Source organism: Aspergillus multicolor (assembly GCF_047715735.1).
Source record: "Aspergillus multicolor strain CBS 133.54 unplaced genomic scaffold BDW74scaffold_17, whole genome shotgun sequence".
Classification (NCBI taxonomy): Eukaryota; Fungi; Ascomycota; class Eurotiomycetes; order Eurotiales; family Aspergillaceae; genus Aspergillus; species Aspergillus multicolor.
The window spans coordinates 242,031-262,543 of NW_027395968.1; the positions used below are offsets into that span (position 1 = coordinate 242,031).

General features: G+C 51.7%; 8 protein-coding genes across 8 annotated transcripts; 6 read left to right on the forward strand and 2 right to left on the reverse strand.

Annotated features, from left to right (window-relative positions):
• Positions 1–1,122: 1,122 nt before the first annotated feature.
• Positions 1,123–2,318, reverse strand: BDW74DRAFT_34187 (uncharacterized protein). Its single transcript, XM_073732558.1, has one exon. It carries the CDS (start codon positions 1,871–1,873, stop codon positions 1,157–1,159), a length of 717 nt encoding a protein of 238 aa, XP_073582537.1. The 5' UTR covers positions 1,874–2,318; the 3' UTR covers positions 1,123–1,156.
• Positions 2,319–2,565: 247 nt separating this feature from the next.
• Positions 2,566–6,532, forward strand: BDW74DRAFT_185906 (uncharacterized protein; the record flags this gene model as incomplete). Its single annotated transcript, XM_073731147.1, has 5 exons — positions 2,566–3,045; positions 3,076–3,153; positions 3,186–3,302; positions 3,405–4,458; positions 4,531–6,532. The coding sequence occupies 5 exons, from the start codon at positions 2,566–2,568 to the stop codon at positions 6,402–6,404; spliced, it is 3,603 nt and encodes a 1,200-aa protein (XP_073582538.1). The 3' UTR covers positions 6,405–6,532.
• Positions 6,533–6,886: 354 nt separating this feature from the next.
• On the forward strand, positions 6,887–10,750 carry BDW74DRAFT_168683 (uncharacterized protein; the record flags this gene model as incomplete). Its single annotated transcript, XM_073726881.1, has 7 exons — positions 6,887–7,159; positions 7,223–7,594; positions 7,644–7,916; positions 7,963–8,125; positions 8,176–8,498; positions 8,554–8,836; positions 9,210–10,750. The coding sequence occupies 7 exons, from the start codon at positions 6,887–6,889 to the stop codon at positions 10,748–10,750; spliced, it is 3,228 nt and encodes a 1,075-aa protein (XP_073582539.1).
• A 59-nt stretch (positions 10,751–10,809) lies between these two features.
• On the reverse strand, positions 10,810–11,623 carry BDW74DRAFT_155454 (NADH dehydrogenase [ubiquinone] 1 beta subcomplex subunit 3). The gene is made up of 2 exons (XM_073724835.1): positions 11,379–11,623; positions 10,810–11,325 (listed from the first exon to the last, which is right to left on the reverse strand). Exons 1-2 carry the CDS (start codon positions 11,471–11,473, stop codon positions 11,169–11,171), a joined length of 252 nt encoding a protein of 83 aa, XP_073582540.1. The 5' UTR covers positions 11,474–11,623; the 3' UTR covers positions 10,810–11,168.
• A 172-nt stretch (positions 11,624–11,795) lies between these two features.
• BDW74DRAFT_34215 (CCR4-NOT core DEDD family RNase subunit POP2) lies at positions 11,796–13,492 on the forward strand. The gene is made up of 2 exons (XM_073732560.1): positions 11,796–12,338; positions 12,397–13,492. Exons 1-2 carry the CDS (start codon positions 11,835–11,837, stop codon positions 13,381–13,383), a joined length of 1,491 nt encoding a protein of 496 aa, XP_073582541.1. The 5' UTR covers positions 11,796–11,834; the 3' UTR covers positions 13,384–13,492.
• On the forward strand, positions 13,493–13,914 carry BDW74DRAFT_34212 (uncharacterized protein). Its single transcript, XM_073732559.1, has one exon. The coding sequence runs from the start codon at positions 13,602–13,604 to the stop codon at positions 13,836–13,838; it is 237 nt and encodes a 78-aa protein (XP_073582542.1). The 5' UTR covers positions 13,493–13,601; the 3' UTR covers positions 13,839–13,914.
• A 3,009-nt stretch (positions 13,915–16,923) lies between these two features.
• Positions 16,924–17,456, forward strand: BDW74DRAFT_34219 (Dabb family protein). The gene is made up of 3 exons (XM_073732561.1): positions 16,924–16,968; positions 17,025–17,076; positions 17,132–17,456. The coding sequence occupies exons 2-3, from the start codon at positions 17,058–17,060 to the stop codon at positions 17,362–17,364; spliced, it is 252 nt and encodes an 83-aa protein (XP_073582543.1). The 5' UTR covers positions 16,924–16,968; positions 17,025–17,057; the 3' UTR covers positions 17,365–17,456.
• A 372-nt stretch (positions 17,457–17,828) lies between these two features.
• On the forward strand, positions 17,829–20,186 carry BDW74DRAFT_185911 (uncharacterized protein; the record flags this gene model as incomplete). The annotated part of the gene is made up of 4 exons (XM_073731148.1): positions 17,829–17,894; positions 17,944–18,029; positions 18,081–19,128; positions 19,191–20,186. 4 exons carry the CDS (start codon positions 17,829–17,831, stop codon positions 20,184–20,186), a joined length of 2,196 nt encoding a protein of 731 aa, XP_073582544.1.
• Positions 20,187–20,513: the final 327 nt, after the last annotated feature.

Sequence of the window (20,513 nt, forward strand, 5' to 3'; positions counted from 1 at the left end):
AACTGCCAGAAAGGAAACGACGACGCAGCCTCCAAAGCCAAAGGAAATAGTCGTACCTGGCGTAAACAGTGGTCAGTATCAATCAGGATCAGAACAAGATGCGAGGCCAGAATAACGGAAGGAGATCCGACACCTGGGAGTTCGGGGTGTTATCGCTTGTCGGAGACGCGAAACCTGCCTGCTTCGGTGGGTACGGTACGGTACGGAGGTTTAATACCGATCGCGGCACTTTCCTTCCTCAGTGTGAACGTAGTCCGGAGATAAGGATATAATAAATTGAATCAAATGACAAATACTCCAAAGAGAAGGTTCTGAATCCCTCATCACAGTCACAGCGCAAGCCAGCTGCACATTTTGAGGGTCCACATAGGCAGGGTAGTGCGGGCCCGGGGCGCAGCTAGTGAGGATCCGGTGATAGACCAACACCCTCGAGCCAGGGGCCAAGGCCCAACTAAGAACCATACACGGGCTAAGCTTTCTTGTCCGGGCTTAGGTACGTACCGCATCCGAGATACCCGTCAGTCTGATAAGCAGGCCACCAGGGGCAAGATTGCCGTAAGACCTCGCTAGAGTACGACTGCTCTTCTAGCACCCATGACCGGACCCGGAGTGTCTATGATAGCGCGGAACGCAGGCGCTAATTGGCTTGATTGCAAATTAGAGGACCGCTGTGGGATCATGTTTGTTAATTATATCTCGGAGCCGGAACTTGGAGGGGCCTGGGTTCAGCCTTGACTGGCAGGCCCACGGTTCAACCCTCTTGTCCCTGTGACAATATTTTGACGAGCGCACTTTTTTCTGAGAAGGGAAGCTCCGAAACTATCCGAGGTCTCATGGCTGGGCCGTCGACTCGCAGGTGTTTAATATGTGCCCACAAAACGCGTTCTGGACTTTCTAATGTTCCATATAGGTAGACTACTTACCGTTGTACTGATGAAGAGAAATTGGAACTTCCTAGAGCATGGGTTGTAAATCCATCGTGCGAGAACTCGCCTGGGAAGGTTGTATATATAACATTGGAAAGTACATTAGGGGCTGTAGGTCACCGGGTTCCAGCTAGAAGTCGATGGGCAAAACCAACAGGCTAATATAAAGGACATCTAATGAATTGGACGGGTACATGTAGCCGAAAAGAACTCCGCATATTCATTGCCTTTCAGCATTGATTTGCAGCCCTAACAAGCGTCTTAAGAGCATCAACATTGCCGTCGTGTACTGTATCGTGGAGTTTTTTGACCCTGGTCTCGAGGTCCGGCATTGTGGTTTCCATCTTTTCCACAGTGGAACGCACGTCGATGAACGTGAAGCTTTGTCGTGTGCCATCGCCGAATCTCAGCTCCTTGGTAGTAGTGTCCCAGTCGATTTTAATCGACCTTTGGATTTCCTTCGAGGTCGCGTGGCGCCGGTAAAACAAGGCTCTGTTCGAAGACCTCAGAATACCTTGCTTGATGGTTTTATCCGAAACTTCGTCGATGTTCTGTCGGATGAATTTGGCCACACCATCGATAAGGCGCGGGATATCGGCCCCGTTTGAAGTTAAACCCTTCCCCGGCAAAATTGTGTCTGGGGTGTAAACCCCCGTTATATCCAGACTTTCTAACTTCTTAGCGGTGCGGTCGACATCCGGAAACTCGTCGGAGGTGATATCGAGTTGCGTTTTGGAAACTCGAAGGTCCTCATCGATGTAGGACAGAAACTCGTTGAAGGAACAGTTGGGCCCGCATCTGGCGCCGACGGTTTTGGGCTCGCCATTGATTGCGCAGTCAAGCTTGTAGGCATAATAGTAGAGAATCCTTTCGTAGGCGCCAGGCATAGCATAGGCACTCACATAGGCCACAAGGTAGGATAGTAGAAGAAAGAACGGCAACTTCATCTTGGCAGACAGAAACCGTAGAAATTATTTGCACAGAATGCGCATGTAAACAAGAAATCCTCACGAGGACGAGAGGAAGCTTTTCATGCTTATCATGGCTGTTCGGAAATCCGGCAGGATTTAAATGGTATTCAGCAATTTTCCAATATGCGTACCAAGCTTGTACAATTGTTGCTAACCTGGATCCATGGCCGGCTCCTTGGGCTAAAACTGTTAGTGTCTGCTCCCCTGGCATAGATCAAATCTAACTGGAGGCATGTGATTGCGAGTGGACTCGTATCATTGATGCTTGACTGGCTCGAATCAGTGGAGTAGATCGAGGTTGTGCTAGTTGTGCTCCACGGACGACCAGGTCCGAAGTGGAACTACTCAGGAAGTAGGCCCCCGGTAGTGGCGAAGGCAACAGGACCTCAAGATGGACCGGACCATTTTAGACCATGAGTTATTGTTATTTGTCACTGACCGGTCCCGTATCCGTTCCCCTTCATTATCTTATTTCAATTCCGAAAGAAACTTCCCCTGGTCTTGAGCTGGAGCTCGCGGAGATTGCTTGAACAGGCTAAAAGCCCTCAGACGGAGTGATATCTTGACAAAAGTACCTTTTGCAAATATTAATACCAGGCCCGACTCGCAGGTCAGAGACTCCGACCATTGTTCATCGCAGTCTCGGCCACATCAGCGGCAGAGCCAAGATGAAGCTCAAGCTGTACTCGACGGTTGCTTTCTCATCACTTCTTTTGTCTTCTCAAGCCAAAACCCTCCGAGCCAGGATCAGCCGTTGCCCAGACTCCTGTGACTCTTCCGTACCAAGAGACTGGACTGCATACCATGACCCGGCCTACATTGCCGTTTGCGAAGAAGCTCTGCTCCTGGATCTTGCTATCTACAACCCGCTAGACGATCCCGAGACGCACAAAACCATCTTCGCCTGTTCGACCAATGGCTCGAGTCTTGCATGGGAAGCCAGCAGTGAGACCTCAGCCCGGGCGAGCGCCAAAACCGGAGCCAATTTCGACCATGTTATGACCACTCTCGAGCTTGGGTGGTGGGGATCTGCGGATGGCTCTGCCATTGATTCAACCCTGGCATTGACGGATAAGATCCAGAAGTATCTCAGCAGCGCGGCAAACAGTGGCCGGGATGATATCTTCGCACATGCGGGTCGAGTCGTTGTGGGTGTCCATATTGGGTTCCAGTTGCAGAACACCAAGGCCGTCGATGCGCTTGTCCAGAATTTCGCCAGCAACGTTAACGACAATCCTGGAGTTTTCAACCAAACTGTTCTCCAGGCATGTAATTCCACAGCCGAAAGACGTTGGGAATCTCTGTGGACACCCAAGGTGATTTAGCCGCGGTGCAGAAACACATGCGGCTCTGGAGTGACGGGGATTGCGTTCAGGGATTCGATTCTTCCAAGGAAGTAAACAACGTACCCTTGCTCGTTGCCCCACGATTGATTAACAAGCCACTTCCCAACAACAGCACCGGGCTCTCCTCGCCAAGTCACTCACATTCTCTGCGCCATCGACAGCACCACGGAGTTTCCCACTCCCACCCTCTCAGGACCCGAGCGACTTGCTCCTATGTACAAGTCGTATCAGGCGACTCCTGCGCTTCACTGGTTGAAGAATGCGGAATCACAGCAGCAGAATTCACGGAGTACAACTCAGCATCAGACCTATGCTCCACATTAGCCGTCGGGCAGTACGTCTGCTGCTCAAAAGGGACCTTACCGGATTTATCTCCAAAGCCATACGACAACGGGACATGCTACAGCTACACCGTGCAGGCAGGGGACTCCTGCTCCGCACTAGCTTCCGCCAATAGCATCACCCTGGACGATCTGGAGGACTTCAACACATACACCTGGGGCTGGATGGGCTGCGACGACCTCCAGGCCGGACAAACCATCTGCCTCAGCGACGGCGACTCGCCCTTCCCCGCGCCCATCGCAAACGCCGTCTGCGGGCCACAGGTCCCAGGAACCCAGCAGCCCGAGGGCGATACCTCCGCCTTCCTCTGGACGTCTCTGAATCCGTGCCCGCTCAACGCCTGCTGCGACATCTGGGGACAGTGCGGAATCACGCCAGAGTACTGCACCGTGTCTGAGTCGCCGACGGGCGCTCCGGGGACCGCGGCTGCAGGGAGCAACGGTTGCATTGACAGCTGTGGAACAGCCATCACGAACGATGCGGACGGGCCGGACGAGTTCATGGCCGTGGGCTACTACGAAGCGTACGGGGCGGACCGGGACTGCCTGAATATGCCGGCGTCTGACATCGACACGAGCAAGTACACGCATGTCCATTATGCCTTTGGCAACATCAGCTCGGACTATGAGATTAGCGTCACGGACCGCTGGAATACCTGGACGGATTTTAGGAACTTGACGGATGTTAAGAAAGTCATGTCCTTTGGTGGCTGGGGTTTCTCGACAAACACGGCGACGTACTCGATCTTTCGGACTGGAGTTGAAGCGGCGAATAGAGAGACTTTTGCGAAGAACATTGTTGACTTCGTGAATGAATATGACCTTGACGGCGTCGACTTTGACTGGGAATACCCCGGGGAGCCGGATATCCCAGGTGAGTGCAGGCAATAGACTTTGGCCTTATCCCTAGACGCCATGAGTATGAGTATGTGCTGATCCCATACAGGAATCCCAGCCGGCAGCGACGACGACGGCGACAACTACCTTGAATTCCTCAAGCTTGTCCGCAACAGCCTCCCATCCAGCAAGACGCTTTCCATCGCCGCCCCAGCCTCATACTGGTATCTCCAGGCATTTCCCATTGCCAATATATCAACGGTGGTCGACTACATCATCTACATGACGTACGATCTGCACGGACAATGGGACTACGGGAACGCATACGCGCAAGACGGATGTCCGAGCGGAAACTGCCTGCGTTCTCATGTCAACTTGACGGAAACAATGTACAGCCTGGCCATGCTTACCAAGGCGGGTGCAGCCACGAAGCAAATCGTCGTTGGCGTGACGAGCTATGGCCGGTCGTTCGAGATGACGGATGCAAGCTGCACAGGCCCAATGTGTACCTTTACTGGACCGGAATCCGGAGCAACGCCGGGCATGTGCACGGATACGGCGGGGTATATCGCGAACGCGGAGATTGATCTGCTCATTGACAGTGATAACTCGACGCAGGTTCTGTTTGATGGGGCGACGGACTCGGACATTATCATCTATGATTCGACGCAGTGGGTTGCGTACATGACGAACACGACCAAGTCGACGCGGACGACGTACTATCAGAGTCTCAATATGGCTGGTACTTCCGAGTGGGCCATTGATCTGGAGACGGCAGACGAAGAGGACGACGAGTCTGAGGATTGGGATGCCTGTGATACGACTTACAGTAGTCTAGACGCTATATCCGCGGACTCCGGGAATATACCAGATTACTGCATGAACACCTACATCGTTGGGGCTCAACAAACCACCCTGGACAAAGCTTTGGAGAATTACACCTCCATAGTGGATGATGGTTATGATGCCAAGTTCAAGGTCTATAACCGCTACATCAGCGAGTTGATTCCCGAAGAACTGAAATCATACATGGCCGCCAACGCATCTCGATACTTCACGTGTACTCGAGAGAAAAACATTGTCTGCTGCGATGACTGCCCTAGTGCCGCGTGTGGAACGTGCACACCAGGCTCTGACTGCGTGCCAGGATATGCTAACGTCACAATTGCTTGCCCAAGCAGTATCCCTGACGCGACGTATGACGTGTACGAGAGCGACGTTTTTTCGGTGACCTATGAATGTACCGACACCGATGCTTTCTATAAAGAAATCGAGTCACTCTTTGGCATTGTGTCCAGCTGGACTAAGCTCGGCAAGTTGTTAGTCAAAATCGACGCCGGTTGCGAAGGTAGCTCAACCCCCTGTGATGATGAAAACATGTATTACACGGGTTTCCCAATGCTCGCGGACGATTTCGAGGTGCCGAACCCGAAGGACCTGATATCGAAATCTCTCACGAACCTGACTATCATCAACGAGATGCTCGCGGATGCTCATGAAAACTTGTTCTTGAACTTGTGGACGGCAAACGAGTCCGCTGCGGTGGACAGCTCCATTCTCCCGGCTTCGATGACACGGTTCGCGGTGCAGGAGATGGCAAAGGTCTCGGCAGAAGCGAGCGAGATCGAAGCAGCAGAAAAGAATGAGATCATCTTGAACTTTGTATTCGGGGTAATATTCCTTCTCCCGTCCATTGGCGCAGCGATTGATTCCGCTGAGTTGGCGACGCTCGGCCGTATTATCACCCTCACAGGAGATATTGGCAATCTTGGAGTTTCAATCTATGGAGCGGTTGAAGATCCCGCGTCTGCAGTCTTTGCGGCCTTCTCTCTTCTTGTTACTAGGGTGGATAAGCCGGAGGAGGCGATGGAGGAGGTCAAAACCAAAATGGAGAAAGTCTCGGCGGACGATATCGCGAAGCTGGGGACGGTCGTTAAAAACGACGTGAATACCGTGGACAGTTTGAAAATTCCTTGTATATAGTTCTGGGTTCTGACTCCGCTGTGGTTGCTAACGCGGCTGTGTGGATCTTGGTGGCTGGGCGAGGATTAAGATGAGAGACGTTCGGCGCAGGGCAGTAAGGGGTAACGCGGGGTAGAAACGCCTCTCCCCGCGCCCCAGGGGTGCATCATCCGGTTGGAATGATGATAGGCTACTTAACGCAACCCAAGTAATGATGAACAGTGAATTGCCATGGACGAGAGCCGAGAGACGCTGGACGACCGGAGGATAAGAAATTCGGCAATCCGGATTGGGCCTAGGCTCGTGGAGCCGCTGGAGCTTCCCCCGCACGACGTACACCCCGAGCCCCCGGTTATTGCTCCTTAGCCGGAATTATTTCATCTTCAATGTCCCCCTCTGCTTGCTGCTTTTTCTTTTCATCTTTCAAGTCTCCTTAGCCATCTGCCTTATTTGCACCTTCTGTTCATACCTCGCTCGTACAGTGCAATTGCCCAGTTACAGCCATGGTCTTCACATCTTCGAGTCCGGCGGTGTTACCGCCTATCCCGGACAATATTCCGATCAGCCAGTTTATGCTCACAGACGCCAATGGCCGATATCCTCTAGCCAAAGCGCGAGACCCATTTACCTGCGGTCTTACCGGGAAGACGTACTCAACGCTTGAGGTAAAGGACAGGGTGCAGTACATGGCGCGTGCTCTCGCGAAGACGCTTGACTGGGCGCCCAACAGGGGCTCGGAATGGGACAAGACACTCGTCATATTTAGCGTGAATACGGTAAGTTGAGCGGTCGAAAGTTGTTGGTGCCTAGGCGAGGATGCTAACCATCTCCTGCGCTAGATCGACACGTTACCTTTGGGCTGGGCGACACACGAGCTGGGTGGTATTGTTTCCCCCGCTAACGCGGCCTACAATGCAGAGGAGCTCAAGCATCAATTGCTCGATTCCAAAGCGAAAGCCTTGTTCACATGCGTCCCGCTTCTTCCTACGGCTTTGAAGGCGGCATCTGCGGCTGGGTTGCCGAAGGACCGCATTTACCTGATTGATACCTTACCCGGCGGCGGAAAGATCCCGACGCAGTATAAGACACTCTCGCAGTTTGTCGAGGAAGGAAAGTCTCTGCCGAGTCTAGAGAAGCTCAACTGGCGTGCTGGTGAAGGTGCGCGGCGGACTGCTTATCTCTGCTATTCCAGCGGAACTTCTGGATTACCTGTACGTGACCCCCAGTTGAAGGCGGTTGCAATGCTGACGGAGAATATAGAAAGGAGTGATGATCGCGCACCGTAATGTCATTTCCAACGTTTTGCAGATGACGGCCTTGGAGAAGTCCTGGCGTGACAACAAGAAGAATGCCGACGGAAGCTACTATAGCGACGTATTGCTGGGTCTTCTTCCCCAAAGTCATATTTATGGATTGGTCGTTATCTGTCATGCCGGAACCTTCAGGGGTGACCAAGTCATAGTTCTTCCCAAGTTCGAGCTGAGGACGTGCTTGGCTGCTGTTCAGAAGTTCAGGATCTCTGTGCTGTTTGTGGTAGGTAGTTCCTCATCTAGAAGGAACTTGTCTAACGCGCTTCTAGGTTCCTCCGATCATCATCAATATGCTTCGCAGCCCAGATGTCTGCGCGGAGTATGACCTCAGCTCGGCAGTGGCCCTCCTAACTGGAGCTGCACCACTTGGACAAGAAACAGCCCTCGACTTTCAAAAGATGTACCCGAAGGTCGCTATTCGGCAGGCATATGGTTGGTGTCTTGGTTTTTGCGCACAGTCGGTTTGTACTGACTATTTTCAGGCCTTACCGAAACAGCAACGGTTGTCTCAGCCACACACTTCGACGACATCATGCTCGGATCTTCCGGTTGGCTCATTCCCGGCGTAGAGGCACGTATAGTAATCCCGGAAGGAGAGGAGGTCACCCAATACGACACTCCTGGGGAGCTTTGGGTCCGAGCTCCTAGTGTCGTTCTCGGCTATCTCAACAACGAGAAGGCTACCAAGGAGACCTTCGGCGATGGGTGGATGCATACTGGTGATGAAGCAGTGATTCGAAAGAGCGACAAGGGCAAGGAACACTTGGTCATTGTCGACCGAATCAAAGAGCTGATCAAAGTCAAGGTTCGTCGTCCAAACAGCACTCTAGCTAATCGACGGCTGACATTTTTTTCTTTAGGGTCATCAAGTCGCCCCAGCCGAACTTGAAGCTCATCTCCTCACCCACCCGGCAGTCGCGGACTGCGCTGTCATTGCCATTCCCGACGACGCTGCCGGTGAAGTTCCCAAGGCGATCGTGACCAAATCGGCCGAGGCCGGGCCAGACGACGAGGCAACAGTCAAGTCAATCTTAAAATACGTGCAAGATCACAAGGCGCGGCATAAGTGGTTAAAGGGCGGCGTCCGGTTCATCGAGACTGTTCCCAAGAGCCCAAGCGGGAAGATTCTGCGACGACTCCTTCGTGATCAGGAAGCAGCAATGCGCCGACAAGCTGGCCCCAAGCTGTAGATCCTTTTGTGTATTGGGTGGATTTCTGGATGCGTTTTTGCGTATATAAGTGTGCGGTTTGGTATATATTTTCGCAAAGTAGAACTAGAATTTATGCTTGACCAAGGTCTGATTAATTGTTTCATGCACACGTCAAGTTTGCATTGTTTGATGGAAGCGCGGGGAAGAATGAATTTCTAAGCGGGGATAATCTAAAAATTTCCAATTACTTCAGAATCTCATTCTGGCTTCATAAACACTTGAAGCTTTTTAAATAAATTCCTATCCTTCATACTCTGCATATCTCACGATGTCCTCCTCAAATCCCAACCGCCCCAACGAAGAAGACGCCTTCATCGACGCCGACGAAGCCGAGGAGATCTTCACCCGCGATGAAGACCACCCCATGGAGTCCGATGGCGAGGACGCCGACGGCGACCAGGAGATGGCCTTCGAAGAGCAAGAAATCGAACTTCAGAATGACTCCGGCGCCCATTTTGACGCCCACAACGACTCGATTTTCTGCATCGCGCAACACCCCATCCACAATAACATTGTCATTACTGGTTCCGGAGACGACAGCGCTTACCTCTTCGACTCAACCCCGAACACAGACAGACCCGTTCTACCCGCCAGCTATGAGAGCGATCCGCAGCCGCGACGGGAGCGGGAGTCACTGAAGGCTCTTTTGAAGATGGAGGGACACAGTGACAGTGTTAATGCGGTAGCGTTCACAGAGCCGCGCGGCGAGTATGTTCTTACGGCGGGCCTGGATGGAAAGCTGCGCGCTTGGAGAGACACAACGGGAAAGTTGGACGGTACGGCTTGGGAATTTGTCGCTGAGGTGCAGGAGGTCGAGGAAATTAACTGGATCGCTATTTGTCCTACCAACACTGGGCGCGGCGAGGAGGAGGAGAAGGCGAATGTTGTCGCACTCGGAGGCAACGATGGCAGTGCGTGGGTGTTCCGGATCAACCACAAGGAGGCATCGGAGCCTATCTCGATCGTCCAGAGTTTCTTCCAGCACACAGGACCTTGCACGGCAGGTGCGTGGACGCCCGACGGAAACCTTCTCGCGACCGTTTCCGAGGATGGCAGCTTCTACGTTTACGATGTATTTGGCGCTGCTGCGGCGGCTGGTGTCTCATACTCCGCTGGAACGAGCGCTGTTGTTGGCTTGACGGCCGAGGATCAGCGGTTCGTCGTCGAGGGTGGTCTGTACTCTGTTGCGATTGCTCCCGGTGGTGGGTTTGCGGCTGTTGGTGGAGCGGAGGGACACATCAAGATTGTCGGTCTTCCGCGTCTCGGCCAAGCTGGTGCTGGCGCTGGTGCCGGTGCTGCCTCCAAGGCCAAGGGCAGGCCTGCTGCTCAGACCTCCGCCGCCACAGCGGGTACCCTTCTCGCCTCTCTCCAGCCTCAATCCGACAGCGTCGAGACTCTTTCCTTCTCCGCTCCTCCATTGACCCTCCTCGCTGCCGGCTCAGTCGATGGCTCCATTGCCCTATTCGACACCGCTCATCGCTTCGCTGTCCGTCGACACATCAAGGAGGCACATGAGGGTGCCGTGGTCAAGGTTGAGTTTCTCCAGAGCCGCGCCGCGGCCGCACCATTAGTCCGCCCCAGTCCCCTTGCTGCGGCAACAACAGGTCACCGATCTTACCTCCTGACGTCTGTCGGCATTGACGGTGTTGTTCGACGATGGGATGCTCGTGGCGGTACTACTGCCGCTGGCCACGGATTGCTGAACGAATGGAAGGGGCACCTCGGTCTGACCGAGAATGATGATGGCGAGCAAGCAGGTGGAATCATGGGCTTTGTTCAGGGATTTGACGGCAAGAGAGTTGTTACGGCTGGAGATGATGGCATTTCATTGGTTTTTGAAGAATAGATTCCTTTGGATTGTGGATTTTATTCGTTCTCGTATATAGACAAATGATGATTGGAATGTTATGATATCACTACCGCGATTTGAACCGCTTGAGAATGACCTCATGCCTTGAGTAGTGAGTCTGTAGAACAAACGAATCCATTTGTGTCACAGAGATATCAGTAGTTTTGATACACGAAAACAATGCTATGTACACTGACAAATCAAACCCAGGCGCCGTTTGCAGAGAGGGCTCATGCATAATGACCAGGAATATTCCGATCAGACCCTTCTATAATATAGCACAACCTCAGATATCATCTCTGGCGCGCAGTCGCCTCCAGAGCGAGACCGCTTCACTGAGAAAGCCGGGGTATCCTCCGCTCTAGGGCACATCTAACCCTCCCATAACCTCTTATCTTCCATCCGACTGAGAAACTCAGTGGTGGCCATCGCCGTGGTGGTGGTCGTCCTTGATGAAGAAGTACTCGTAAGCGCAGTAGCCGGCGAACGCAACGCTAGCGATACCGAAGCCAGGGAAGATGCTCTTGAATCGCTGGAAGCGGCTGAATGGTCCGGTATATCTCCACGCCTCGCTGCGGAACAGTCAGCCCATATGAACCAGTCAAATGTCAGTTGGAGACCGTACTATCGGGCCCAGGGATCCCGCTTAGCCCAGATCGACCGCGGGTTGGCGGCGGCCTTGAACTCGTTGACGTTGAAACCGGTGGGGTTGGGAACCATTGTGTCGGTGGAAGATTGCGCGACGGCAAAGTGATCAATTGGTGATAAGGAGCGACGGTAGTAAGTTCGGCAGTAGATCCCACCGTATTCCGAGCGCAATGGAAGCGGACAACAACGTGAAGACAGTCGGCGATTCTCGTGGTGGTTTCGAAGTCGTCAGTTGCGAAGGGACGCTGGAGAAACTCAAGCTTGGCGCGCTAAACCAGATCCAGCCGAACAAGGTCTCTCCGCCTTCCCATTCTAGTAGCGGACCCGGCATTATCCTGCTGCTGTGTCTTCATTCCCATCAAGAATCCCACCAATCTCAGATGCATGACCAGCCCCTCGAGTTGCAGTCGAAACCGATTCAATTACCGATATCATGCCCCCTCCCGTCGGCCGATACGGCGGCCCTACCGGCATTACCGGTCCCTACTCCCATCTAGCAGCCCAGCAACAGGCCCATCTCCAGCAACAGCAGCAACCGCAACATCACCCGCCTCACGCCCAGTCTAGCAACACAGCTCTCCCGCCGCCCTCGCTTGGCGGCCACCCTGGTTTCACAACCGCGAACCCGAATGCAAATATGAATCCGTTTACGTTGTCTGGTGCAGCGGGGGTAGGGAATGGAATGTCTGTTGCGGGATTCGGAGCTGCCGCGGATGGTGGAGGTACGGGGCTCGCGAGCCATGCGGCTCAGATGGGGTTTGCGAGGGGTGCGCAGATGCAGCAGCAGCAATCACACCAGGCGCACGATGGGAGGTTCACGCTTGAAGGGAAGGGCGCCGGTGTTAAGACGCGGATACGCGACGTATGGAAGCACAATCTCGCCCAGGAGATGGCGGTCCTGAGACATCTCGTCGAGAAGTATCCCTACATCAGCATGGTGAGCTGACTTTTATAACCTAGAGTTCTTCTGGCCACGTCGTGCTAACTTCCTGAAGGACACAGAGTTCCCCGGAATTGTCGCGCGCCCGATTGGATCGTTCACGAACAAAGCAGACTACCACTACCAAACCTTAAGATGCAACGTCGACCTGTTGAAGATGATACAGCTTGGAATTACCCTTTTCTCGGAGAAGGGAGAAGTGCCACCGCCGGATGCTACCGACGCGAACGGACAACCGCTGGGGAACGGCCTGGTACCTGCGCCGTGCACATGGCAATTCAACTTCCGGTTCTCGCTTGAAGAGGACATGTACGCTCAGGAGTCAACGACGATGCTGGCCAAGGCGGGCATCGACTTCGCTACACATGAGAAGAATGGTATCGACCCGCTTGAATTTGGAGCCTTGCTGATTAGTTCTGGACTGGTATTGTTGGATGACGTTCATTGGGTCTCGTTCCATTCCGGCTACGACTTTGGTTATCTGATGAAGATTATGCTATGCCAAGCGTTACCAGAGAATGAGGAGGAATTCCATAAGCTTCTCAACATCTTCTTCCCATCGCTATACGATATCAAATATTTGATGAAACACGCGGGACGCAACCAAGCGGTCAACGATTCGCCGTTAACACCGGCGGCCGCTCAGATCCTCACCAACCTCGGACAAAAATCTGGACTCCAGGACATCGCAGACGAACTTGGAGTAAAACGGGTCGGCATAGCACACCAAGCCGGCTCTGACTCCCTCGTTACCGGAGAGATCTTCTGGAAAATGCGCCAACTGGTCTTCAATGGCAAGATCGACGACTCCAAGTACTCCGGTCAAATTTGGGGGTTGAACGGCCAAATGCCGACTATGACATACCACATCAACCCACATCAAACACCAAATCTCAACGGCGCCACAATATACTCAGCTGCTGGTACGCCGAGCACCCCAAATAACGCTGGCGTTCAAACCCCTCAACATCACACTCCCGGAGCGCTGACGCCTGGAGCAACAGGTGGAGTCCTAGGACAATTCCAAATGGCGAAGTCGTGAAGCTTCGGCCTCTTCTCCTTCCTGCTAATGTATAGGCCTTCCCTGTTGGCTTTCCAAGGATTGTCCCTGTTCCCGCTTTCTCTTCTCTTCGCCACTTTTCTCTCTCTCGCTACTTCGCCATTTATCGGCAGTTAGCTAGCAATGGAATACGACTTGACGGATGTACATACCACGCGGTCTTCTTGTGACGTTTCTTTCCCTCGTTGAGGTCTTGGTGCATGCTTGCCACCTTATTCTTATGTGGCAAATCTACTCGCTTGCCGTGGGCAGGGCCGTCGTCACTTGGTTTTGGAGGGTGTTATTATCTCGAAGGGTGTATGGTGTTGTGCTTTTCTCTTTCATTTTCCTTCTCGGCTGGAATCTCATGCTATACGGGCGTTAACACATGCGGATATATGTTTTTCTTAAGGTTCTCTTATGCTCCGCGCCTTTGTGTCTATTTTCTTTATAGATGACCGTAGGTAGAAACGGGTTGGATCTTTTTCTTCACTTCTCACTTCCTGCTCACTATGTGAGATAATCTGCTCATTACTCTCCTCGATTTATTGCAGATGTACGATACATACACTGAAATCGGCCCCCTCGAACATTCTCATATCTCAAATGTTTATTTGGATTGGAACACAGTCAGCCTGTGGCATTGACGGAGTCCTGAAGGGCCTTCCAAATATTCAAAGCCCCTAACATTTGTTACCATGTTGTTCCTATCTCGAAATCGCTTCCATCGCTCTGTTTTGGTATAGGGCGACGCCATGTTCCTCCTCCACCCCGGTGTAGAGGATGCTGACAAGTCATCCCTCTTCCCATCCTTGCAATGGTTCGCGGGCCATGTAAGGGTCGATCCCAACACAAAGGCGCTGGTCATTCAAAACTTCCTGATGTTATTTTCTAGTGCGCTTGCTTAGTCTCTGATTGCTCTGGCCTGATTGGGGATATGAAAGAAGGCTTAACTTCACGCATAAAGATGGAGTATTTGCCTGGAAACGAAGAGTTAGAAGTCGGCAACGAGTGGAAGTAATATAAACATAAACCAGAGGCACTTATGTCCTCAGGCAGTTTTGAAGATCTAATAGGTATTATAAGACAAAAGGGAGAACCCTTAGTCTAGAAAGGCACCAGTCACTCAGGGAGCTTGGCTTCTTCTCTCAGTACCCTCTCTTTCCCAACTACGGCCCTCTTTCCCTCTAGTTTAATACACCTCAACCAACTTGATTTTCCTCTCACCGTTCCATTCTGTGCTGAGATTTGCTGTTTATTTTTATTGATCTCCGCTCTCTTGCATCCCCATCTAGCTTGTGCACTGGTCTGCCCACTCTACCCTAGTATCTTTGCTACGAAAACCACTCTTCGGGCTATTCTTTGAACACTGGAGCTCGCCCTATACTTCAAGCCTGCGCGATAACATGACGTTCAGTATGAAGCTTGACGATCTCCCTATAGAGATCCTTCATTGTGTCTGTCTCTTCGTATGTTTCTTGAATGCCCCAATATAACTACCCACTACCTCATTAATTCTCGTGATTATACTGATTCGAAGAGGTCAAAGATGATTCCTACCATGACCTTTCCTCGCTGAGTCGGACGTGCTGAAAACTGTTCTCCGTTGCAGCGCCTATGTTCTACCGAAGGCTCGTTGTGCACTGGGACATAGCAGTTGAATATGGACACGAATACATATCTGATGCGCTCCACAATACTGGAAGAGGACGCCACTACCTCAAATACGCTCGGCAACTTGACATTGTGTACTACGAGACAATGAACAGAACCATGCCAACAGTTGAAAGTCTATCCTTCATGTCCCACACCCGACGCTTAGAAGAGAACAATGCATCGTTTTTGGATGTGCATCTGACAGCACCATGGCTTTTGGGTCTCGAACTGTGGCGCCCATGGCATCATGTGTGCAATTATAACAACTACGAGCGCCCCGATGACTAGAAACTGTCCGTCATAGCCTTACTAAAGAGCATTGAGAGGTTGGCTGAGTTGAATTACTACATGGCCGACGGATTTTCCACATTTATTTCCGACGTAATGAAGGACTATCAGCCTTCCTGCCAACTGAAGATCTGGGGTCAACAGCTTCTTGGTTCTGATGGCTACAAGATAGTATATCGGTGTGATTTTGGGGAAAGAGATCCTTTCCAGAAGAGTGGGCCCAGATTGTCCCTTCTAGAGGCCTTCCGGTTGTACTATCCCTACGAAAGAACGAAGAACGATGGGTCCGCACATGATATATGTGACGATTACTTCATGGCTCTTGCCCACGCTCCAAACCTGAAACATCTTTGCATCTGGGCAGAACGGCCACTCGAGGAGCTCATTGCATTACCGGAGACACACTTGGAACGAAGGTTCACCGTTATGCAGTCTGGGTCAAAGGTAGCCCTTGACTCATTGATCTTTGAGGGTGATGATACCCTACCGAGTGAGCTTCTCCTCATCAAGATCTCGAGCTTCTTTGATCTCTCCTGTCTCAGGTCCTTGGAGATCTCCACGACCGGAGCCGTGGTTCTACTTGAAAGAGTCGCCCCATCTTTGAAATGCATAAAGCGACTTCTTGTAACTTGACATGATGATTTTTGCTTGAAAGCTTTACGCTCTCTTAGTGACGATACTCATGCTGTAGTGGCACTCTTGGCTTTTCGGCCGCTGAAGTATCTCGGAATCCAAATAATTAGGAGCTTCCAGGCTCTTCACAGCATTCTGCTACACCACGGAGAATCATTACGTGGATTAGAAATACAGCCGTACAGTACCCGTCGAGCGCATGAGCATGACCTGGATAATGGATTTATGTGTCCTCTATTCGACCGTTCCGCAGTTTGGGAGCTGGTCGGATTGTGCCCAAATCTAGCAGAGCTACGCATACCGGTCAAGCGGTGGATGGGCAGTCATGATGAGTGGGAAATATACAAAGCAATTGCCGGGCCTCCTTTCCTCCGCACCCTTTTCCTAGACTTGCATTGTGAACCTCGACCCTTGCCCATGGTAAGAAACTATGGGCCACCGTACAGAAAGCTGTTCACGAATGCCGCTACTGATGAGGCCCTGGTGACTGCTATATGGAATCTTATTGCTTCTCACCAAGCCTCCAAAAGACTGCGAAATCTTCGTTGCACACCATTTGCGGAAGAATACAGCTGGGAGACACTTATTCACGTTCTCAGAATTCTCTGTCAGTCGTACCTTGTGAAGAGACTGGACTCAGATTCCCCAGGTTCTCTGCAAGTTGTGCCGATTGGCAAATATACTGAAGCGAGCGATTTGGGAGAATGGGCGGACGACCTACCGGATCGCCATGTTGCTGAATACCTCAGAATCCTCGTCGAAGACAATGAACCAATTCTCCATAGTCTATGGCCCGGAGAAAACTGGAAGGATATCTGGCATAGTTTTCCCTTGCAAGTTAATGGTCACAACGAAGCATGATAATCTCGGCCACTTAGGATTCGACGGGTTGCAATCCGTCTCCCTGTCGGATCACGTCCGATACGTTACTTCGGTTATAGCCGTCAAGGTAAACCGCGCATTATTGCTCTTATAAGAGGGACAAGGGAGCATTTTACTGAGGTTATCAAAGTAGAAATTTGTTCTCTACACTCTGTTTCTCAAGTTCGCTACTTACACTATCCTAGTATATTTAAATTTCAGTGCATACCCCCACCAATATGACGCTCCTACATATGGGTCGGTTCGCCTTAACATTTTCCGACCACCTAGCTCACGCTGACCAGTGACTTAGTCCTTTTCAAGTTCCGCGCCGGCGTCAGCGAAGAACAAAAGGCGACATTCATTCAAGAGCTTAAGGGTTTAAAAAATCTGCCCTCAGTCAAGAACGGACGCCTTATCGTGGGTAGCCCTAGCGTTACGGACCCGATCGAACGCAGCAAAGGATTCCAGATTGCTCTTGTGAGCTACCATGAAAACCTGGCGGCTTTGGCAGAATACCAAGCCAGTGAGGGGCATCACCGGTGAGTTATTGCCACTTCAGGGCTCATTTGTCGAGTATGCGATGCTAAGATCGTATTATAGGGTGACATCTACATACTTCATTCCGTACAGGGAGGATCTGGTCCGCTTTGATTTCGATGTTGACGCTGAGGACGAATATATGTGTCAGTTTCCTGTGTTAGTTTAGTTCTCAAAGGATTAAGATCTATTATTCTGTCCATGATCAATAAAGCATATAGTCGTTATGTGCACATAGTTAAGGGGCTTCCCGGCCGGACACGGAAGTCCCGCTGATCCAGCGGACCCTCCCCGTTGTACCTACCCTTCTTCTCCTCTACAACCTCTCCGCGTCCCTAAGAAGAAAAAAACCCCCATTATATAGGCGCCATATCTTTATTGATCATTAAGAAAGTTCAGTGAAAATATCAAAGCATTTCGGTATAGACCCCACAATAATTCCGCTTTGCCTGCCCTTTCCGTTACCGCAGATGGACTCGCCGAGGAGGACACGGAACCGAGCCGCCTGCAAACGCTGCCAGCGACGGAAAATCCGCGTACGTTCTCCAAGTTAGGATCGTCAAACAGACTCTAACTGGTCGACAGTGTGATGGCAATATTCCGTCCTGTGGTTCCTGCTTGAAGGCAGGTGTTGCCTGTATCAATGATGGCAAGCAGGAGGTTCATCGATCGTGAGTTTTGCCTTCCATCTCTGTGAGAGAGCCATGCTGACTGGCGGGGAGGTACATTGCGAACATAGAGAATCGGATTAAATGGCTCGAGTCGATCGTACGAGATCGATGCCCCGACATTGATCTGGACCATGGTCCATTACGCCCCCAGGAGACGTTGGATGAGACGATGCAGATGGAAACGCTAAACGACAGCAGAGACGAGAACGCCCAGGTTCATCATCAACCGTCCCAAGATGCTGTTCATGAGAGACAAGAACATCTGCCTGAGGGTAGCCCACAGATCATAATATCGGGAAGCCAAGAGGCTTCACGGGTCCCCTCGCGAGTTGCTGGAGTCAATGAAGAACCCCAGCAAGCGCACGAGATTGGGCTCGTGTCATTGTCTTCAGGTGGTGACCGTCGATACATCGGACCTTCGAGCGGATACTTCTTTGCGCAACGGATCCTCAGAAATGCTGGTTGCCGTGGCGCGCCTTCGGCTTCATCTGTTACTGCCTCGAATTCCGCTCGTTTGTCCCTCGAGCTGCTGAACACCCCAGTGGCGATGCCGGCTCAGAAGCAAAGCACGATTGAACTATCCACCAAGTACTTCCAAACAGTGCACCTCCTCTACCCCTTCCTTCACGAACAAACGCATATGGAAGCCATCGCTCGAGTATACGCTTCTCACGACAATGACCCTCTGGAAACCTTCCAGATCTATATGGTTCTGGCAATCGCTTCTCTCAATCTGTCACGGCAGTGTAAGGTGCATCTGCCTGTAGAGGGCTACTACGCCTCGGCGATGAAGCATCTCGATCATGTTTGCAACCTTGGCTCCGTTAATTCTCTTCAGTGCCTACTACTTCTGATGGTCTATGCACTATACAACCCAAGCTGCAACATCAACATCTGGAATCTCAACTACCAATGTCTCGCGAGTGTGGTTGACCTGGGACTTCAGCGCGACGTGCGAGCTTCTTCATCATTGCATATCTCTGTGTTTGACCAGGAAATGAGAACCCGGATATTCTGGGTTGTTTATACCTTCGACCGCACAGTATGTACCATGATGGGCCGGCCAATCGGTCTCAGAGATGAGGCTTGTGATATACGGGTGAGCGCCATCGAAGAGCCTTGAGTTAGTTCAATGCTAACCCCATAACCCATAACAACCAGTTCCCGCTAGCTATTTCAGATTGCAATCTCACAAAAATCAGCCCTGACTGTCCGATGTACGACAAATCGACCACCCATATATCATACTCAATCCACCTTTTCAAGCTGGCCCAACTAAACTCGGAGATAAAGTACATCATGCACAGCGTTAACCGCGAAGCTCCTGCCTACGCCCTCCCGGTTGTCCGAGACATTCTAACATGGCAACAAGAAATGGTCCGATCGCTGGACAACTGGCACGCGACAACCCCATCGAGAACAGGCGGCGGTAGTGCCAAGATAGTCCTCTTATGCCGGGCAAAGTATCACGAAACAATGATCCTGTTGTTACGACCTAGTCCAGGGATTCCAAATCCCTCTGAAGCCATTCTCGACGAATGCTTCAAGCATGCCCTCGATATGCTTCAAGTATTCAGCGAGCTCTATACAACGGCCAATCTCCCCTATAACAGGCTAGTCGTGCATTCAATATTTCTCGGTACCCTAGTCATGCTTAACTGCATCTGGAAACTGCCAGCAACCGCCGCAAGAGTTCCCGTCGACGAACTGATCTCTAATTTCAATGCGGCCCAGAATATCCTCAGTAGCATTGGCGAGCACTGGTCTGAGGCTACGCGGGTACGCGACTGTATCAAAGAACTATCCACCGTGACGATCCAGCGGCTTTTGAAAACGCAACCGACCGGTACCGCTCTTGCCGCGCAGCCCGCTCAAACACGGCCTTTTACGCCAATCTCACAGGGGTACGCGTTTGACAGGAGCAGGCGTGACGGTGAGGTTACCTCACCATCTGGAAACCCCACAGACTTCCCTATAGCACCAGTGCACTTGGCCCCCTTGGATGCCGACATGCAGACGACCTTCGACCCGTCTGCGTCTACTTCGGAGTTCTCGAACATCTTCGATGATTTCCTGCAAGCTGACTTTCCGGGTTGGAGCGGGATGTCTGATATCGATGGGCTCATGTGGGAGATCTTCAACAGTTCCGCTCAGTGAGGTAACGATTTAACATGTCTCGCCGATATACGCCTGGCTTTTTGAGACGGCCAAGGTTCGTTCGATGAGACTAGACGCCGACAACAGAAGCAGGCACCGAGTGGAGGCTCTTGCTACGCAGACAGGAGCATGGCTCACCGGGTCCGTCAAGTGCAGAATGGAAAAGAATGCGACCGCCACGTAGATATGGCCGCTATCTCGCTTCTTCAACTTTGCTCTAACTCCAAGGTGTTCTCGCTCGGCCGCCGTGCCACAAATTACTCTATAGGGTGCCTCCTTCAAAGCGAAAGGATTTTAGGATAAACGAGCCGTGGCAGGAAAGACAAG